Source organism: Cydia pomonella, chromosome 25, assembly GCF_033807575.1.
Source record: "Cydia pomonella isolate Wapato2018A chromosome 25, ilCydPomo1, whole genome shotgun sequence".
Classification (NCBI taxonomy): domain Eukaryota; kingdom Metazoa; phylum Arthropoda; class Insecta; order Lepidoptera; family Tortricidae; genus Cydia; species Cydia pomonella.
The window spans coordinates 3,053,108-3,073,600 of record NC_084727.1 but is presented as its reverse complement, the minus strand read 5'-3'; the positions used below and the strand labels follow the sequence as shown (position 1 = coordinate 3,073,600).

At 37.5% G+C, this 20,493-nt stretch overlaps 2 protein-coding genes across 4 annotated transcripts in view; both read left to right on the top strand.

Moving 5' to 3' along the window:
* The first annotated feature begins 26 nt into the window (after positions 1 to 26).
* Positions 27 to 2,252, top strand: LOC133531786 (GDP-fucose protein O-fucosyltransferase 2). The gene has a single exon (XM_061870183.1). It carries the CDS (start codon positions 158 to 160, stop codon positions 1,346 to 1,348), a length of 1,191 nt encoding a protein of 396 aa, XP_061726167.1. The 5' UTR covers positions 27 to 157; the 3' UTR covers positions 1,349 to 2,252.
* A 988-nt stretch (positions 2,253 to 3,240) lies between these two features.
* LOC133531462 (double-stranded RNA-specific editase Adar) overlaps positions 3,241 to 20,493 on the top strand; it is a 74,133-nt gene continuing 56,880 nt past the window's right edge. Inside the window, exons 1-7 of one of the 3 annotated variants that reach the window (XM_061869695.1) lie at positions 3,241 to 3,439; positions 4,103 to 4,119; positions 6,909 to 6,999; positions 7,608 to 7,679; positions 11,678 to 11,745; positions 17,744 to 17,887; positions 18,843 to 18,999. In XM_061869695.1, coding sequence (XP_061725679.1) covers positions 3,406 to 3,439; positions 4,103 to 4,119; positions 6,909 to 6,999; positions 7,608 to 7,679; positions 11,678 to 11,745; positions 17,744 to 17,887; positions 18,843 to 18,999 — 583 coding nt within the window. In that variant the 5' untranslated portion in view covers positions 3,241 to 3,405. Of the gene's footprint in view, positions 3,440 to 4,102; positions 4,120 to 6,908; positions 7,000 to 7,607; positions 7,680 to 10,118; positions 10,338 to 11,677; positions 11,746 to 17,743; positions 17,888 to 18,842; positions 19,000 to 20,493 lie in introns of those variants that run through there. The other 2 variants (XM_061869696.1, XM_061869697.1) reach the window with 2 other exon arrangements.

Sequence of the window (20,493 nt, the reverse complement as noted above, 5' to 3'; positions counted from 1 at the left end):
ACCTTTTTAAAACATCTAGTCCATTTCCGAACGAAGTAAACAAAACTGACAGTTCATATTAAAAAAGAAAACATAACCTTTTATAAGTAAATAGTTTTCAGGAATTTGTTTTTTCTATCACGTATTGAATGAAATAGGTACTCCATTCAAATAAAAAATGGTGTTTATTTGCGTCTTCCTTATTAATCTGCTATTTGCTGCTGCTCAAGACTCAGGCTACTGTGATGCTTCCTCAAAAAGTTGCGATCTCAAAGTAGACGAACAAAAACTCATTTTCTATGATGTAAATCCACCAGAAGGTTTTAATTTACGTCGTGATGTTTACATGAGATTCGCTATAATGCTTGCCGAAGCCCAGAAGCATGGAAAACGGAATGACTGGCAGTTAGTTTTGCCACCTTGGTATCATTTATACCATTGGAAAATATCACGCAAACCGACTCCATGGGGCCATTTTTTCGACTTGAACTCTCTTAAATCGTACGCCCCCGTAACCGAAATGTACGAGGTGATGAGTAGAACTCCCAAACTAACCATTGACAGATTGTATATACTTCAAAACTTCGAAGATGCGTTTGAAGGTGGCAATTTTAAAGAAAAATGGGAAATTAGTAAAGACGAATGTTACTACGAAGGCTTTTGGGGCTATAACAATATAACTGTTAAAGAGAAGGTTTGCGTTAAATTTCAAGGGAAAATTTCAAAATTATGGGAGCTTGTACAACTCCATTCGAAGGACACAAAAATAATGTTTTCACACGGAGAAATACCATTACACGACTCTTATGGTACAAAAAGTTTTTGGGACTGCAGATGGAGCATGAAATTTAACAATAAACTCATCAAAATTGCAACAAAATATATGGCAGATAACTTGAATTGTTATACAACACAATGCTCCACATATTTAAGCATACACTGGAGAAGGCAAGACTTTATTTACGGTAGAAAAGATTTTGTCCCATCTATTGAGGGTACAGCTAAACAAATAGACAAAGCAATCAAAACCAACAATTTAAAGATTGATAAAATCTTCATAGCCACTGATGCATATAAATCAGAAATAGAAAAACTGGAAGAGCAATTGAAAATACTTAATTACAAGCCTTTTCTGTACATACCTACTAGAAAAGACATAGAATTGCATGGAGATGGGGGAATAGCGATAATAGACCAAATAATATGTTCCCGGAGTTCATATTTTATAGGAACTCATGAAAGTACTTTCTCATTCCGCATTCAAGAAGAAAGAGAGATCTTGGGGTTTGATAGTCAAACAACATTTAACCGTTTCTGCCCAGACAAGGGAAAATGTGATAAGCCATCAAAGTGGACTATTGTGTATTAATATTAATAAATTAACAAGGATTTAAGAGACAAAACAGGATATACTGATGTAACATACAAAACAAAACAACTGAAATGGAAGTGGGCTGGACATACTATTAGAGGAGATAAATGGAGTAAAATTTTAACACTATGGCATCCTAGAGGACATAAAAGAAACAGAGGTAGGCAATTTAACACAATCACTGCCTCACACCTGGTGGGCGCTCGTGTACTTTGTTCAGATGCCGGACAACCCGCTGGGCGGGTTGTTTTGTACGCAGCTATAGACCACCGGTTTCTGGGGTAGTGCGCCGTTTTTTGAAGGACTAAAACATGGACCAGATTAGTGCAAAATAAGGAAGAGTGGAGAAGATTGGGGGAGGCCTTTGCCCAAAGGCACACAGATTCAGTTATTGTAGATTAAGGAAAACTATAGATACAGTAAAAAAATGTATTTCTGATATGAGGCTATAAATAAAATAAATAAATAAATTAATACATTCACTGCCAAGAACACATATGTGTGTTCATTTTGTATTGGAAATGGGATGCTTGGTACTGATAGTGTTAACACACCATGGAATGTCTGCATAATCTTGACATGTCCACTGTGGGAGGACCTTGGAAAATCCCATGCAAAGTATGCTTTATTACAAGTTTCACTACTTGCTGCAGTGAAGGTGATAATGGCAAGCAAGCTGTATTTATCATATTAATACATAAGCAAAAATAAGATATGCAACCAAGTACATAATTTAGAGGATGTTACATAATATTGAAGACAGAAGAAATGATTTGTACCTAATATTATATTTTTTCTTTAATGTAAATCATGATTTCTCATAAGTGCCATATTAATTTACTTATTTTTATCATAGATCTGTAAGTTTACACTATTACGAAATAAAGTCTTTTTTTATTTTATTTTGCAATGTAAATATTTGTGTTAACCTTTTGGACACCAATAACGAATATATCCACACTGTAGGTCCAACGCCAAAGACGGATTATCGGGATTAATCCGTCACAGCGCAACATCGACTTTGCATAATTCAACTTCAGTTTTGACACTTCGGTACTTGTAGTTGCCATCTCTAAAATTTGGAAACCAGGGGCCTAGCGCGAAAACCGAAATTCGCAAATTGCGGGGATCTTTCTCTTTTACTCTCACTAAGACGTAATTAGAGTGACAGAGAAAAATGTCCGCAATTGACGAATTACGATTTTCCCGGTAGCCGCCCAGAACCCCGATTTGTCAACAGGTTTTTTTTAAGCAGGTTTAGCGTGCGTCGCAGGCGGCCTAAGACTTAATTTTTTTAAACCCGGACTACAAATGAAGCCCTCCCCGGACGCTCCCCAGATGCCCTCTAAACTGGTTCCGATTCAGGCCACAAGATGGCAGACCCTCCAACGCGCACGGTCCCTATATGCTCTTTGTCTGACAACTTTTGTGTTTGATACGGCGTCCAAAAGGTTAAATTATCTCCTCCTTCCGTAGGTTAAATGTCATGTAACAAAGTTCGCCTTATAAACCTTTTATTTTGTGCAATAAAAATTTAAAATGAACAAATGCTATTGTGACTTTAAATCTAAACTTATGACTTATAACAAAGAATTATTGAGTGTACTGGATTCTCTTATTTACTTATCTCAACACAAATGTAGTTGAATTAATGAATTTGGTTCTAGCGCCAATTCTCGTTATCTCGCCAAGTGGCATCTAGCGAGAATTTAAATAAGCACATGGCATGGCAAAGCTTTGTAAGTGAAGCTATGGTACGGCTATTCGACACTAGATGACGCTGAAAAACCAAATTCAACTACATTTGGGTTGAGACAAGTTAAGTAATTTTTATTTAAGATTTAACTCTGCAATGAACAAATAAATGCTTTATCATATATACTGAAGGCAGAAAGTCACATGCCTATAGTGTTATCGTTTTGTAAAATAACGCATTTAGCTTTGTCCATTTGTGAATTTACAGATTTTTTTGCGAATAATGAATAATTAACCTTCTTTGTAATTCGTCCTAAGAAGCATTATTTAGATACGATCTAAATAAATCTTGACGTGTTATGGACGACAATGCAACTGATTTCACTAAGAACGGTATGTAAATCGTGTTATTTACAGAAATATACCCAATTTATTAATAGTAAACATAACCTTGTTTGGAAAGGTTTTTTGTATTTGTTTACACGTTTTTGCTATATGAATGGGTTGTTATACTTGTTATAAAAGGAACAATACCTAGCCACATCATTTAAATATATTTTTAACACGAATGATTCGTCAGGTAAGATGTATTCGTCCACTTAATTCACATAACATATAAATCATGTAATGCCGCGCAAAAATGGACAGAAATTTGTATTCAATGTTTCATATCTATAAGGATGAATAAATGTCCCATTGTATTCTAAATTACATTGCTAGCCTATCAAAGCATCATTATGCATCCGTCTTGACCCGCAGTTTAATATTATCAAACGAGTAGTCAAATAATTTTTTTATCATCCATATTTTTAGAAGTGCTTCAAGTAATTTGATAACTGTTTTACTTTTTCCGTTCATTCGACGTTATTCAAACTTGAACGTTGTTTAGATAAGCAAGTATTTACATAAAAAGGAAATTTATATTGGTAGGTATGAATTGTGTAACATAACAATAAACCATTATGATTTTGAGAATTTCTGCATTTCCTACCTAAGATACATAAACGATCTTTTACTTTATGATAAAGTGTTAATGAAAGTTGTTTTTCTTTTCAGATAGTTTTGAAAGTTGGGTAAGTGTTAACATTGTGTAATTTTAACATTAATATTAATTTTGTCAACGCTATATATCTTACACATATTATCTATTGCTTCATTCACATCTTTTGAATTCCACTGGTGCAATGTTATCAGAAATCACTACCAATTTATTTGTCATAATATTTGAGGGCCTATGGAGCCAGGCAGGAGGATTTGAAGATTCATGTTATAATACAAAACAATTAGCCTTTATTCACTAGGCATGTCCACACAGAGCAAGCATACGCGCGAGGCAATTTCCTCGCGCACAAAACTTTGTTGTTGTTTGTCTAAAGAAACGGGTTAAACGGGGAAAATAAGGGGTTAAACTTTATGTGACACTGGCTCATTATGTACATTAAATTGTTTCATCTTTCATATCATCAGTGGCGGATATGGAGACAAAAAGACAGATCAAAACCTTAATCTGTGCTTGTGCTGCTCTCACTGCTTTATAGTCTGTTACTGTATTTCAAGGTATGCATCGGAATATCTACTAAGGCTCAAGACCACTTCACTAATAAGTACTATAGTTATTTGATTTAATTGTTTTACAAGAGGCAAAGTTGTTGTTTAACCGCTCATTGTATTGTATTGTATTGTAGTTCGGGCGATTTTCCGCAACTCGACGACTGGCGCCTATTTTGCGTGACAAGGGGGGGTGGAGGGTTGGCTACTCTTGCCAGCCCAACTCCTCGAGGAATCCTATCAAACCTTTGATGTTGAGTAGGACCTCAGGGAGGTCTCTCGGGGATCCGAGATGTTTTGCCCTGTATGGGGCCACTCCGCTGCATTCCAGCACCACGTGAGAGGCTGTTTCTTCTGTCTCCATGCATCCTCGGCATAAGGGACTGTCTGTGACACCTGTTATGAAAAGATGTTTGTTAAATAGTCCATGACCTGTTATGACACTGGTTACCATACTCAGTCGGACCTTCCCTAGTTGAAGGAGCGCCCTTGTGAGCTTTCCGTTGATGCCAGGCATGGCTTCTTTTGCCTGTCTGCATCCAGTCTGGTTCAGCCAGTGTTCTGTGTGTAGTTTCCCTGTACGTGCCAGCAGCATTGAGCGTACCTTGCTAAACGGTATCGGAAGAATCGGTTCCGGACCAATCGCCCCCGCACCCGATCCTTGCCTGGCAAGCTCGTCCGCAGCATCGTTACCCCGGGATCCACTGTGTCCCTTGATCCATTGTAAAGTGATCTTATTATTATTATGACATACCTCCATTAGTCGTTCGTGGCATTCGTGTATAAGTTTGGATGTAATTATATGGCTATTTAGAGCCATTAAGACTGCTCTACTGTCGGAGAGTATGCGGATGGAGGATCCTACTACCTTCCTTGCAATGATGGCAGCCGCCGCGTTTAAGATGCCCATGCACTCAGCTTGGAATACCGAGTTATGGGCTCCTAGCGGTGTGGTGATTGACATGTTCAGGTCTTCTGAGAAGGTTCCGGAGCCCGACCCGCTGTCTGTTTTGGACCCATCAGTGAAGATTCTCAGCTCCCGGAGATTGAGTCCTTCGTGGTTGTCGTCCTCATATAACTGTATTTTGTACCTTTTGTCAAAGATAGCTTGTTTGTGAATCCGATCCGTGCCCGACCTAAGCACTGGAAATTCGTCATATACCTTTTCCAGGCATGTTGTGTGGAGAGCTCCTATGCTGTTAGACCATATATTAAGGGTTCGCAACCTTACCGCTGAGAGACTGGCCTCTTGCTGTATGTGTAGGTGCAGCGGTGGAAGGTTTAACATGACCTCCATGGCTGCAGTTGGAGTGGACCTCGTGCAGCCAGTGGTGGCCGCGCATGCGAGCCTTTGGAGTCTTTGTAGCTTGTCTCGTACGTTGCCTATGTTTGTTCTTGGCCACCAAACCAGGGCACCGTAACAGAGTAGGGGGCGGATTATCGTCTTATAGAGCCAAAGGGTGATTTTCGGGTTCAGTCCCCACCTCTTACCAATCATCCTTCTGCACTGCCAAAAGACAACTCCCGCCTTGTCTATACGTTTGTTGATGTGTAACCGCTCATATTGATACCTGAGCAAGCATAAGATTTCAAAATTCGCTATCTAGGAAAGATGGTTAAACAAATTTAGCCACCGGGTGAAACAAAATTTTTCACCACACCAATGTGAAGAAAATTCTAAGTAAAAATCAATAGGGCGGCAGTCTATATGATGGGGGCTGAGAAATAGGCAGCTAACACTTACTACAAGGCCTGTAGCCTAGCGTGACTAACACTGCAAATCCGCCATTTATTATCTTTTACTTTCTTGTAAGCATCAGATCACATTATTATTTATGTTTTTCTTGCTGAATTGAATCAGATACATGATTTTGACTTGCCACAATGTTTTTTTTAAAGCATACCACTCTTTGTGTGTTATTTAGTTAGTGTTGGTTCTGAATGTTGTGATTCATTTCATTAGGAGGGTCCACATAGAACGAGCAGCCTCGCGAGGAAATTGCCGCGCAAAGCAGCTCGGTTGGTGGAGGCGTGTCTTGTCCGAGGCATCGCGGAAGCAAGTGCGTTTACTTCGCCCGAGGCACGTCTACACAGACCGAGCTGCTTCGCTCGGCATTTTCCTCGCGAGGCTACTGCTTCTGTGTGGACCTATTGGTGCATTTATTTATTTAATCTTTATTGCACAAAAGAAATACAACGTACAAAAGCACAACCACCATTTGTGTAGGTTTTAAACTAGATTTTCAGGGAGTCTAAATTTATTTTGTAAAAGTACAGGACTTCCACTCTAGTTAATGGTTTCTGTATGTTGCAGACATCTAGCGGAGATATAAGTTCTACATCCGACTTCGTGATGCCAGTCGAAGAGACCATAGGGCAGAAAAGACCTTACCCTGGTCTGCGGTGTGAGTATCTCTTTAATTGTAGTGTATACGCGTTACCAAACATACAGTGTTAGAGTATATAAGGTCTACACAGACCCACCCAGCTGCCTCGCGCGGCAATTTCCTCACGAGGCCTAATGATGGATGTAAAGCAGTTTTTTAGCATTTCCATAACGCGACTCAACCTTCCGCTGCTTGAATCCTGTAATCAGTGAAAACCCCCACAACCGCTTAAAATAAGCTTTGAACCCTTAAGGAAACTTAAACTTACTGGTTTAAGTAATTTCTGACAAGGACCAGAATTGCAGCAAAAATGCATTTTTATTATTTCGCGGTCCATATACTAATTATTTCGAAGGACCGGCAGCGGGCCAGATAAAATCCTTTCGTGGGCCGATGTTGGCCCACGGGCCGTACTTTGCCCACCACGTCCTACTGTATTATATAGTCTGTCAGACAACTTTGTTAGTAGACGGCGCGAAATGATTATTTTCTATAGGACGATCGCTCTTCACGCCTATCATTTTCTAAATTTGCCGCTTTTTTCTACTGACGGAAATGGCTTGACAGACTATAGCCATGTTGTATGTTTCCTCTCTGTTTCCTCGCTGTAACCTTTTCCTCCGCAGTACCCTACCCCTACCAGTCCCGAGTCCAACGTAACCTGCGCCGTCTCTACACATATCTACAGTACGAAGAAGGTATCTTATATATATACATAATTCTTTTTTTTTATACTACGTCGGTGGCAAACAAGCATACGGCCCGCCTGATGGTAAGCAGTTTCCGTAGCCTATGTACGCCTGCAACTCTAGAGGAGTTACATGCGCGTTGCCGATCCTTAACCCGCCCCCCCCCCTCGTTGAGCTCTGGCAACCTGGCTGGTTGGCAATTAGATTAATCCAGAAACAGTTCATAACGATATAATAAAAAAACATAAAACAATAAAATAAATAGTCTGTTTTTTTAACTATAAAGTACTACGCCATACACTTTAATAGCCCGTTGTCAGCCCGATATGGTTGGCTTGTAGATAATGCCATTAAGTCAGGCAGGCATTAAGTCCGCCATTTGTACGGCAACCCCGTTTATCGCCGAGATTTGTATAGTGTTTTTCTCAAACTTGCAATGAAAAAAAAAATGTAGTTAATTGGCTACATTTTTTTGTAAATAATGTCAATCGATCTTGATTTTCCTGGGGATCCCATGTCTATATAGGACTCATGGCATTTAAGCAACACAAAGGTCAGAAATGAGAGTTAAAGTCTGACGCTCGCACTCGACGATCGAAACGCCTCTAACAAAATGATAATGTAATGTGACGTCACCTTACGTAGTATTTCCGGACCCATAATTTGAAGTAAGTCGTGTCAACATTTCATTGCAAGTTTGAGAAAAATATATTCTTAGATTCGGGTACGTTTCTGTAAAATTATAGTATGAGGTATGAAAACACGAAAATAAAAGTAACTAAGCTACATTTATCTTTGACGACCGGTCTGGCCTAGTGGGTAGTGACCCTGCCTATGAAGCTGATGGTCCCGGGTTCAAATCCTGGTAAGGGCATTTATTCGTGTGATGAGCATGGATATTTGTTCCTGAGTCATGGGTGTTTTCTATGTATTTAAGTATTTATAAATATTTACATATTATATCTATCGTTGTCTAAGTACCCTCAACACAAGCCTTATTGAGCTTACTGTGGGACTTAGTCAATTTGTGTAATAATGTCCTATAATATTTATTTAATATTTATTTATTTATCTTGAAGTTATGAACAGCTATTATACTAAAATAAGCTGCATTTTTTAAAAATACCTTCTTATTTTTTTGCAATAAAGAATAGCTTTTCGTTGCTATTTCATTGTATTAAAATAGAATTTGGCATTATATCTATCCGACCATAGTCCCATTCTCCCATAAAAAGCATATAAAAGAGGGTAATTTATTTATTACCATCTACCCTACACTGTCAATTATGATAACCTTGTGTCACTCGGATGTATTGTTGGTTTTTTCCAAATAACACTTCACGTAATTGTAAAATGTGTTTTAATATTTAAAAGTTGAATTCGGCATATAATTGTGTTATTAACAGTCTCAATAGCTTGAGGATATTGTGCAGATGTTTTGTGTTTAGTCAAAAATACTTCAATGGTGTCTCGTTATTTTTAACCCCCACGAAAAAAGAGGGGTGTACCTGTGTCTAGCATTTTAGCTCCCTAACGGATGAACCGATTTGAGTGTGATTTATGATTTAAAATTGATTTCTAGTCGATCGGTGGTGGTTGTATGGCAATAAAAAAGACAACTCCAATATTATTACAAGCAAGATTCTTTATTGTGTACCATAGTGATTTTTGTATATTTGTGCAAGTTATTAACTGATATATAACCGATATACCATCAAAAAGTTTAAGACCAAACACAATTTTTAGTTTCATTTCCAAGAACACGTTTGATCGAACCCATTTGTTTTGCAAGAAGGCAACAATCATAATCATAATCATTCTTTATTGCAACCATGGTACATATTATACAATCTCACGCATTCGGTAAAGATCTGTAGAGGCTACACAGCCAATAAAGAACAGCAAGGTGTGTTAAGAAACATGATTTGTCCACCACAATCACCAGACCTTAACCTGATCGAGCTTTCATGGGATGAACTGGCCCGTAGGGTCCGAAAACAATGTCCGACAGCAAAAACTCTATGGGTGATACTGCAATATGAGTGGAAATCCATAAGTCAAGAAACGCTTCTACACAAACTTGTGGAAAGAATGTCAAGATTACTCTGTAGTGGAAAAGCGTCAAGGATTTTTCGATGAGAAACTGTGAAATAGTACATTACGATACAAGTGCGAAAAATAGAAAATTCGAAACGAGTGGCGATAAATTAAAACACGACTGAAGGGAGTGTTTTAAGTCGACACGATTTGCGAATTACCTATTCGCACAAGTATCGTACAACGTTTTACAGTACATATGGCCCTTTAAATGTTCGATACAGTAACGTAATATGCTAATTTTCGCACTAGTGCGGTAAAGTAGCACCATATGTACTGTAAAATACTTTTTATTATTATATATATGCCTTTTTGAAATAAATTGTTTAACGCTTTAGTTTTCGGATTGTAGTTATCTACTGCAATGTAGTATTTTAGTAAACAAAATAATTAAAATGTTGATTATTTGCATATTCTGTGGTCTTAAACTTTTTGACGGCAGTGTACACACACACACAACCTCAATAACTGCTTGGAAGAGATTGTTAATAACACATAGACCAGTAACGCCTAGTTAAAAAATGGAAATTGAGGATTTGGAGGTATTGTATCCTCTTGACAGAGTGGAAGGTGAGTCCCAAGTTCCGTTAACTGTTGGTCTCCGATTGCTGTCATACTTATTGTTGCTGAAAACTAGTAATTGGAGTTCTGATCATATGGACTAGAGTACTGATACATTAACGTGAGACACTTCATTCGGTTCTTGTCTGTTTTAATTTTTTTGTCTTTTAATTATTTAAATAAGAATTCAAGCCTTGGCGACCCTCTACATCTCTAAGGATAATTTAATATCTTTTTTATATTTTATCTCTGACACTTAGAGACTTATACATCTCTAAAGAATTTTAGTATTTTATGGTTTTATTTTTTTATCATAGTTTTTTTGTGTTTTTTGACATTTAGAGACAGTATACATCTTTAATAAAGTATTTATTATTTCGTAGATTCGATATTTGTAATTGTTTTTTTTTTATTTTAATTTATTGTTTGTAAAAATGGACATGTAAAAGTGCCCCTGTGGCCTATTTGCTGAATAAATGTTAGATATTTGATATTTGATCTTAAAGGGTTGACAACTGCTACTGACCTGCAAATTGACTTAACAGTTTTATAACAACTATTTGTGTTTCGGAAAAAATAAAACAAATTAATAATACATTTTCTTCATATACGACATTATTACACAAATTTACTTAGTCCCACATTAAGCTCAATAAGGCTTGTGTTGAGGGTACTTAGACAACGATATATATAATATATAAATAATTAAATACATAGAAAACACCCATGACTCAGGAACAAATATTCATGCTCATCACACGAATAAATGCCCTTACCAGGATTTGAACCCGGGACCATCAGCTACCATATTTGATGTTGTAATATACGATTGAACGAAATCATGCCAAAATTAAATGTTTTTTTTTTTAATATAAGACAGTGTACTAAAGCTGTCATTACGTTGTTACATTGCACAGTTTTTTTTAAATTCATGTTACCCCTTTCTGTGTAAGCTCCCGTCGCCTTGGAGGATTTAACAACTGGAGTCGCCTTTAAGAGCTTACCCCTCTGTTGAAAACCTCGGCGAATGGTCGTATGTATGTATGTATGTATATACTTTATTGTACATAGAAATAAAAACACGAAAAACACAGTTACAGAGTAAATTAAATACAACAAAGGCGAACTTATCCCTGTATGGGATCTCTTCCAGTTAACCTTGTATGTATTGTATGGACTGACGTTCATTTGACATGGCTATTTGTACGTTACGTACAAATTTGCGGAATTTACTTAAAATTGTACATGATTTTTTCCTTCTTATGACCTCAGGAATACGTGGTAATTTTTTTCCGTTTCCTTGCGGGCACCTTGTATAACTCTTTGCTAATGACATACATTGTGTACAGATGGCGCCCCTCCCGCTAAACGCACGCCCTCCATACGCCTCGGCGCTGGCTTCAAATGGAACCTACAGGTATGTTCAAATCCAAAAACTCTCACATCAAAATACTAAGGCGTGTGGGCGTGCTATACGCAAAAACAGTACAACGCTCTTCGTATACAGTATAACAACGCTTTCAGGGTGCTGATGGGACTACCTCGGTTTGGTAGTGCGTCGGGGATGTTCGCGGAGGCCAGAGTAGACTGTTTCTACACTACAATGAGGAAACGCTGCACATCCCTGGTGCGCAGGGTGCGGGCTAGTTCCAACGGCATTTTGAGAGCGTTTGCGGAGAGATTTGACTGCCAGTGCCTGAATCACTGTCATATGATTCACGTACTGGTGTCCAAGCCTCTCCAGAATAGGTTAAAATATGAGTATATTTGACTTAATTTAATTTAGTTTAAGTTAAATTTTAATCTTACGTTTAAATATAATAAGTTAAATGTAATATGATCCTAAGTTGGTCGAAATAAATGAATTTATATTATATATATTATAAGGTGTACCAACCACAGTTGACGTACTTACTGATGAAGTATATGAACTTTCTTTTTCAACAAAAAAACGCCAAGATTGTTTTCCAATTTTGTAATGGTAAAAAACCGACCAAGTGCGAGTCGGACTCGCCCACCGAGTAATAATAATACTTAGTAATACATTTAGTATTTGCTGTTATAGCGGCAACAGAAATACATCTGTGAAAATTTCAACTGTTTAACTATCGCGGTTCATGAGAGCCTGAACAGACAGACAGACAGGCGGACGGACAGCGGAGTCTTAGTAATAGGATCACGTTTTACCCTTTGGGTACAGCACCCTTAAAAAAACAAGGTATAGTTTCTGTCATGTTAACTTGCATAAGAATTTCATACAGCCAAGCCTTCCATCCGTCCGAAGCTGACTATAATACCTTCTTACCAACTACCTCAGTGAAACGGTAGATCTGTAAATACTGTGTGCCACTTTCCCGAATGAAGGTTGAGGGAGGCGATGGCTGAGATACACGTCATACTCGTGAACGGGTGCTGTTTGTGGAGACCGGTCTGTTTAAGCTTACACGGGGTACAGGTTATGTTAAAGTATGTAACTTTACTTTTGAGTGACATTAACGTGAGACACTTCATTCGGTTCTTGTCTGTTTTAATTTTTTTGTCTTTTAATTATTTATATAAGAATTCAAGCCTTGGCGACCCTCTACATCTCTAAGGATAATTTAATATATATTTTTATATTTTATCTCTGACACTTAGAGACTTATACATCTCTAAAGAATTTTAGTATTTTATGGTTTTATTTTTTTATCATAGTTTTTTTTGTGTAATTTGACATTTAGAGACAGTATACATCTCTAATAAAGTATTTATTATTTCATAGATTCGATATTTGTAATTGTTTTTTTTTTTTAATTTATTGTTTGTAAAAATGGACATGTAAAAGTGCCCCTGTGGCCTATTTGCTGAATAAATGTTTGATATTTGATATTTGGTAATAAATAAGAAATAAATAAATATTATATGACATTATTACACAAATTGACTAAGCCACAGTAAGCTCAATAAGGCTTGTGTTGTGGGTACTTACAACGATATACATATATAAATACTTAAATACATGGAAAACATCCATGACTCTATTTTGCTAAATATTTGTTCCTGAAAATTTTGAAGCCCTTACCGGGATTTGAACACAGGATCATCGGCTTCATAGGCAGGTTCACTACCGTACCGACTAGGCCAGTCCGGTCGTGGCGTGTGGCGGGGCGTCCATGTTAAACAATACAAAAGTCAGCGAGCCTCAGTGCACGCTCAAATCCTTTGGACGCGCGACGCTACGCTGCATGCCCCACCGAACGGGCCTGACCGTCTGGCTGTACAAATATTGCAAAAAGGACTAATTTTTTTGATCGGTGGAACAGTTGTCTTTTAATATGATGAATAAAAAAGTTTTGATAATTTTCGTAAATATAGATAAAATACCTATGATAAATTGCTTGATAAAATTGAGGTCGCCCGGATAACAAACAGAGCAGCTACTGTTTAATCGATCTGTGTGTTTTAATTACATTTCGCGCAAACTTTCTTGTTAAGTACAGTGACAAAATGCGATGCGTGTAGTGTATAAAAATATACTTACCCAGTACCACGATACCCAACGTCTGTATCGCTCAACTGTCGCTAAATAATCGCTTCCACCTTGGGAGTGACTGGAGTGAGGATGTGGAATACGAGAGAAATAGAAAGACCTAGTCCCAATACAGGCAGTTGCTGCGTGGACTGCACTTCAAAAAATGGAGACAGTTCTGCAAAATCAACAGAATTAGAAACTAACCTTTACCTATTAGACAAGATGTCAAGTGATATAACCCATGTTAGACAAGAAATTGTAAGCATCCGATCTGACTTAAATGCGGCTATTACAACAATCCGTCAGTGTGAAATAAAGATACAAGCATTAGAAGCCTTGAATACCGACCTAACTAGAGTCGCGAAGACAGAATACTTAAGTGATATACGAAAAATAACAGATAATTTACAAGAACCAGTAACTCGAGCACAAAATCTGTATTCGCAGATTGAACAAACCGAAGATCAAAACTTCCGTGAGACTCACATCCATAAGAATACTATCTTCTTAAGTCCCAACGGTAACCCAATGTCCTTTTAAAAGGACGAAATCAAGTCGAATTTTGAACTATAATGTAATAAAAGAAGTTTCCAAATTCAATACGGCAAAAATGACTCTGGGGCTTAGGAGGACATAAGTGCGATAGTAACTGTTAAATACATTTTCACGCTTTTACCACTTAACCGAGGGGTTGAGTCCCAGGGAGAGTCATAAGATAGTTATTAAGGGTCAAAAAGGGTGAAAAGAGGGTGGAATTTAGTAAGAAAACGGTATACACCGTGTTTTTTTATTTATGATAATTTCAAGGGTACATTTCTGAGCTTAAATTAAGTAACTTTCTCAAAGAAACTGGTATTCTAATTAACTCCATTTCGGAGATAATCAATAATTTATTTTTGCGTGTACACTTGACTTAGGGCCTTTTTACATATTGATTAGTGTTTAGTACGACTTTATAATTGCTACTAAACGTACGTACTATCTCGGACGATTGATGTTCGAAATAACATTGATATGTCACAGGTTTCAATTTTTTGGTTGGGTTAAATGTAATTTCCGTGTTTGAACAACGCTGTATGCAACATTAAAATACTTTTTACAAAAAAATATATATATATAATTTTAATTTACTATGCTATTTAGTTTCCTTAATCGAACTTAGCCATACCCCGAAGTTAACAGAATTAAAAAAGGAAAACACGGTGTATATGAAAATACTAATTCTACATAGTGGCGGGAAGACGCCATTAGGTAAATATATTAAAACGGGTCTCACGTTACACAATAGTGTCAATAGTGTATGTAACTACATAATTGGGCATTAAAACACTCGTCTGATCCTTTTATGAAACTCACTTCGTTCGTTTCTTAAACTCACACTCGTGTATTTTAATGCCTTTTATTATTTAGCAGTCACATAAACTACTATAAATTGCTCGAGATTGTGTTCTCTCTTAACGAACTTCAACTGTAGTCGCCGACCCACTCAGTAAGTCTGAGTTGGTCGGCGAACGCGCTAAAATTGAATATTCTCGTTATGGAGCAACATATCGAACAATTTTCGACTTAATAACGTGAATGAGTCGTTTTAAAATAAGTTGTTCGGTCTAATGTATGGGGAAGACAAACAAATTATATCCAGCTCAAAATGAATGTAGTATGATACCTTTGGGTATGGTACTTTACGTACACTAGCGTCCCCTCCCCTCCCCCTGACGCAACCCCCCCCTTTTAGCATGAAACATGTCCCGGTTGACGGTTTATTTCCATTTATGAGAAAAGCATTAGAATTAAGAAAAGTGTCAATGTAAGAAATCATCCTTAATAAATTCTTAACAAATAAGGTTATATTCATTTTTTTTTTTGTTATGATGCACCATTTTCATATTGTAGATACATGAACTTCAGAAATCAGAGATCATAGCATTTATTCGTCATAAACTATGACATACAAAAGTATAACAACATAACAAAGAAAGAAACAGAAAAAGCCTCAGCATTAATGCTGACTTTAACTATTAACTTCGACATCATTTAGCCGTAGAACAAGCTGGTTCTCCCTATATGGTTTCTTTCACTACTATGTTATAATCTAGTTCATCTAGGTAAAACATGAAAATGGTGCATAAGGTGCATTATAGCAAAAAAATAATACAACATTTTTGTTAAGAATTTAATAAGGTTTATTTCTTTCATTGACCCTTTAATTTATAATATGTATACTTTTCCCAAAAGAGACAGACCGAGACATATTTCATGCTAAAAGGGAGGGTTGCGTCAGGCGGAGGGGAGGGGACGCTAGCACCATACCCAAAGCTTTGGGTATAAGATACCTTTGCAAAGGTATCTTACTGCATTAGTTTCAATCTGGATATAATTTGTTTTTCAAAAACATAATTTGACCGAATCAAAGCTGAAGATCAAGTTACAAAAACAAACGAAATTCTGTGGGCGCAATTGAACTCACAACAAGCAATGCCATGGAACGATATAGACATTTCAGGAGCCCAGTATAGCTCCGGTGAAAACTCGGTATTTTTGACCATAGCTGGCATGAAACTAAACGAGGCGGATATTGAATATACGGTAAGATCCATCGATTTCTCGTCCAATCCAAACATACAATGAAATAGGGGGAATATTGTTAACCAAGGGTGGAAAGTGAGATGGTTACTTTTACCCGAGTTAAACACTCTACTTTTCATTTAGACTATGAGAAAAGTCAAACAAGAAATGTAAGTTATGACTGGAATTGGCGCCATTTGCATTTTGATCGGAACAAAAAAAACAAAAACCATAGACAATCCGATCTTAAATTGTGATGTGTCTGAAACGGCCTTAATGTATCCGCTCCTTAAGAAAAGTGAAACTGAATGAATGGATGTAATGTAATGATAATATTTTAAACATTAATCGTCATTTATATTGATTTATCAACAAATATTTATGTTTCTTTCATATATTTAAATATGAAATGCAAGTAGTATATTTTTTTAATAATGCAATGCAATGTACTTTTAATTTCGATAATACTTGGACTAAAAATACGGAAGCTAATATGAGAGCTTATAACTGAATAATATGGCATATATGGCTGTTAGCCGTTGCTCTAAGTACAAATTAAAAAAAAATGCTTTCCACCCTAGGATGAGAAATACAATTTTCCACCCGACTATCAGCATATGAAAGGTGAAATTTCCGAATAGGAGAGATGAAAATATGTAATTGAAACTCGAGGGACCGCCGCCTTCTTGGGAAATGTGTTTTCCTCCGGAGACATTCGCTTTTACTGCACCATGAAAGTTTGTCCTAGGACAGAACAACATGAAAGCATTCAAAGCTCTGCACAAAAAAACCTACCTTTTCGGAAATAATAAACAATCTTTGAGAACGCACTTCATTTCTTTATTTTGAGTTCCTGACAGGTTCCGTACCCAAAGGGTAAAACGGGACCCTAATAATAAGACTCCGCTGTCCGCCCCTTTGTCTGTCTGTCTGCCCGTTTGTCACTAGGCTGTATCTCATGGACCGTGATAGCTAGACAGTTAAATTTTTCACAGATGATGTATTTCTGTTGCCGCTATAACAACAAATACTAATAAGTACGGAACCCTCGGTGGGCGAGTCCGACTCGCACTTGTTCGGTTTTTAATTTCATTGCAATTACGATAATATAATTAATATAATGTAATCTTATTTGATATTATATGTGACGTGTTCAACTAAAAGGGTAATTGTCTGTTGTCGACAAATTGAAGCTTTATGGGAATAGCGCCTTATTGAAAACCGACAATATGTACCCTTTTGGTTGAAAATGGCACATATTATGCGGTAAATTATTTTAATGGCATTTCGATAGGTTTTTGAAGTTAGTTCTTTCTGTTATACATTATTGTGTTTTTAGGCACTCGCTCAAGCAGCCAACGCGGTGGAAACCGGCGGCAAGTCGCCAGTCTCAGCTCTAAACGAGCTGGGGGTCAAGGTCACATATAGTGTGCTACGGCAGGGTGGGCCTGCGCATTGTCCAAGCTTTACTGTGGTCGTTACGGTGAGTGACGCAGCTATGCAACAAGTCGGTGACAGCCCTGAACGTGGGGATCAAGGTCACATCGTGCTACGGCAGAGCGGGCTCGCGCACGCACATACTTGTGGGGTATCTATAGATAGGTCTTCAAAAAGGATATTGAGGTTTCTAATATCATTTTTTTCTAAACTGAATAGTTTACGCGACAGACACTTCCAAAGTAGTAAAATGTGTCCCCCACCCCTGTTATTCTAAAATAACAGAATGATAAAACTAAAAAAAATATATGATGTACATTACCATGCAAACTTCCACCGAAAATTGGTTTGAAAGAGATCTAGTAAGTAGTTTTTTTTAATACGTCATAAAAGGTACGGAACCCTTCATAGGCGCACGCACTGGGCCGCTTTTTGAAAAATGCTTTTTAAAAATTAGTACTTGTGAAAGCAAAATAATGTAAAAGATCGTAATAATTATGATTTATAATGGGTACATATTTGCCGTGACTTATTTTTCAAAAGAGTTTTTCAATTTTACGCTAGAAAAACGGACTATAAGAGGCAAGCGCCGCCATTTTAGATGGATAGATAGAAACATTCTTTATTCATATCCACAACATATATGGCATTGGCATCAAAACAAACAAAAAAGAAAAGTGTAAAATAAAAACATGCAAACTTAATTTAATAAAAAACATTTTTTAGTTAATTAATACGCCATGTGTCGTGGCACAGAAAAGGCGCTGACTCAGCATAATGATGCAGCAAGCCACATCGCTGGTATTCTGCCAGTACCTTACACAAAAATGTGCAACGCTTTTTAAACACCTAAGTTGGTACAAGAAATAAAGAAAAACTACTGTGCAATTTGTGTGTTTGATTTGTGCAATTTTGAACTTTTGGCTTACCATCTAACAAAAAATTCTTTTTTTTAGACTTTTTCTTACTGTATTTTTGTAATAAATGAATGAATTGAGCAGGTGGCAGACATGACGTTCGAAGGCTGGGGCCACAGCAAGCGCGAGGCGCGCGCGTCGGCCGCCCGCGCCTGCCTCGCCGCGCTGCTGGCGCGCGCCGGCCGCGTGCTGCCCGGCGCCGCGCCCGCCGACTTCTCCAGCGACGAGCCGAGGCCGCCACGTAAATATACCATTTGACGACCGATCTCGCCTAGTGGGTAATGACCCTGCCTGTGAACCCGCCGGTCCTGGGTTCGAATCCCGGTGAGGGCATTTATTTGTGTGATGAGCACAGATATTTGTTCCTGAGTCATGGATGTTTTCTATGTAATTATGTGTTTGTGAGTATATTATATTTGTACCCACAACACAAGCCTTCTGAAGCTTACCGTGGGACTTAATTTGTGTAAAACTATCCCTATAATATTTATTTATAATAATATTTATACTCGTAACAGCAACAACCTTACTATAATATTTTTCAAACGGGAATGGTAGGGGCACATTTGAATATTTTTCATGCCAATGACATTTTGAGCAATCCTTTTTTTAACGAAAATAACTTGAATCCAAATAGGAAAAAAAAATACATATCTTCATACCTTAGAATATCTCATCATATCACACACACAAATCACCAAAACATATATTATTATGTTATAAAAACTAAGATATACATTTAAATATCGTTCAGTTTCATTATGTAAAACGGAACTCATTTACAATAGAGTTTGACTCTATTTATCGACCGAACCGATTCCGCTCGTGTCAAATCGTTTCAGTCGCGTCCAATTGTAGAAAGTATGTTGACTTAAAAATATAAATCTTCACCAATAGAATCGATTATATGGCCTTTGCAGATTTAATCGAAAATCTTAAAAAGTCGTTTTTAATTTTCATTCACAACCCTATAATTTCTTTTTGACATGTCTACCCTTCGAGTTTGGAAAATACTTATTCTTAACCACAGAGTAAGGAATAATACTACCGTACAGAAAAGAAACTTCCTACAAACCCGACGTTTGAAAACTATTCAGAGGCAAATCATGCTGTCCCTTTCTAATGTATGCCACTATCCCATTCAGGTATTTAGGGTTGTCAAAATTCAAGTCATTGTCTTATCTGTGGCTGTGCCCGCAAAGGGACGTCAAGTTGTGCCAACGCTAATAATTGCTCGGAGCAATGCTCAGCCGAACAGAGCCGAGAATGGCCGAAAGGATCATTTTCGGCCCCCTGACTTAATTTAGAACTGACTACAGTTAGTGAACAAACTCACATGTTAGTTCAATGATAGTTTTCTATAAAAAAAGTAGTATTAGAACCAAATATTTTCTGAACATAACACAAATCATCATACAAGAAACGATCATCAAACATCTTTATTAATTAGACACTAGATCTAGAATTCTAGACCAAAGCGCGAGGACTGGCTAACAGTCGTAATTTGGCACATTTAGTTTATTTCGATTTCCAATGTCGCTCCAATACGCGGGACCGCACAGAACGAGTCGCCTCGCGGGGAAACTGCCGCGCGAATCAGCTCGTTCTTTAGAAAAGTGCCCGAGGCATTGCGGCCGCGAGTGTGTTTACTCCGAGGCACGTCTACACAGACCGAGATGCATCGCGTGCCATTTTCCTCGGGAGGCTACTCGTTGTGTGGACCAGCCTAAACTGA

What these genes read in the sequence shown, in the direction of transcription:
- LOC133531786 (XM_061870183.1), top strand. Translation starts at nt 158, where the DNA reads ATGGTGTTTATTTGCGTCTTCCTTATTAATCTGCTATTTGCTGCTGCT.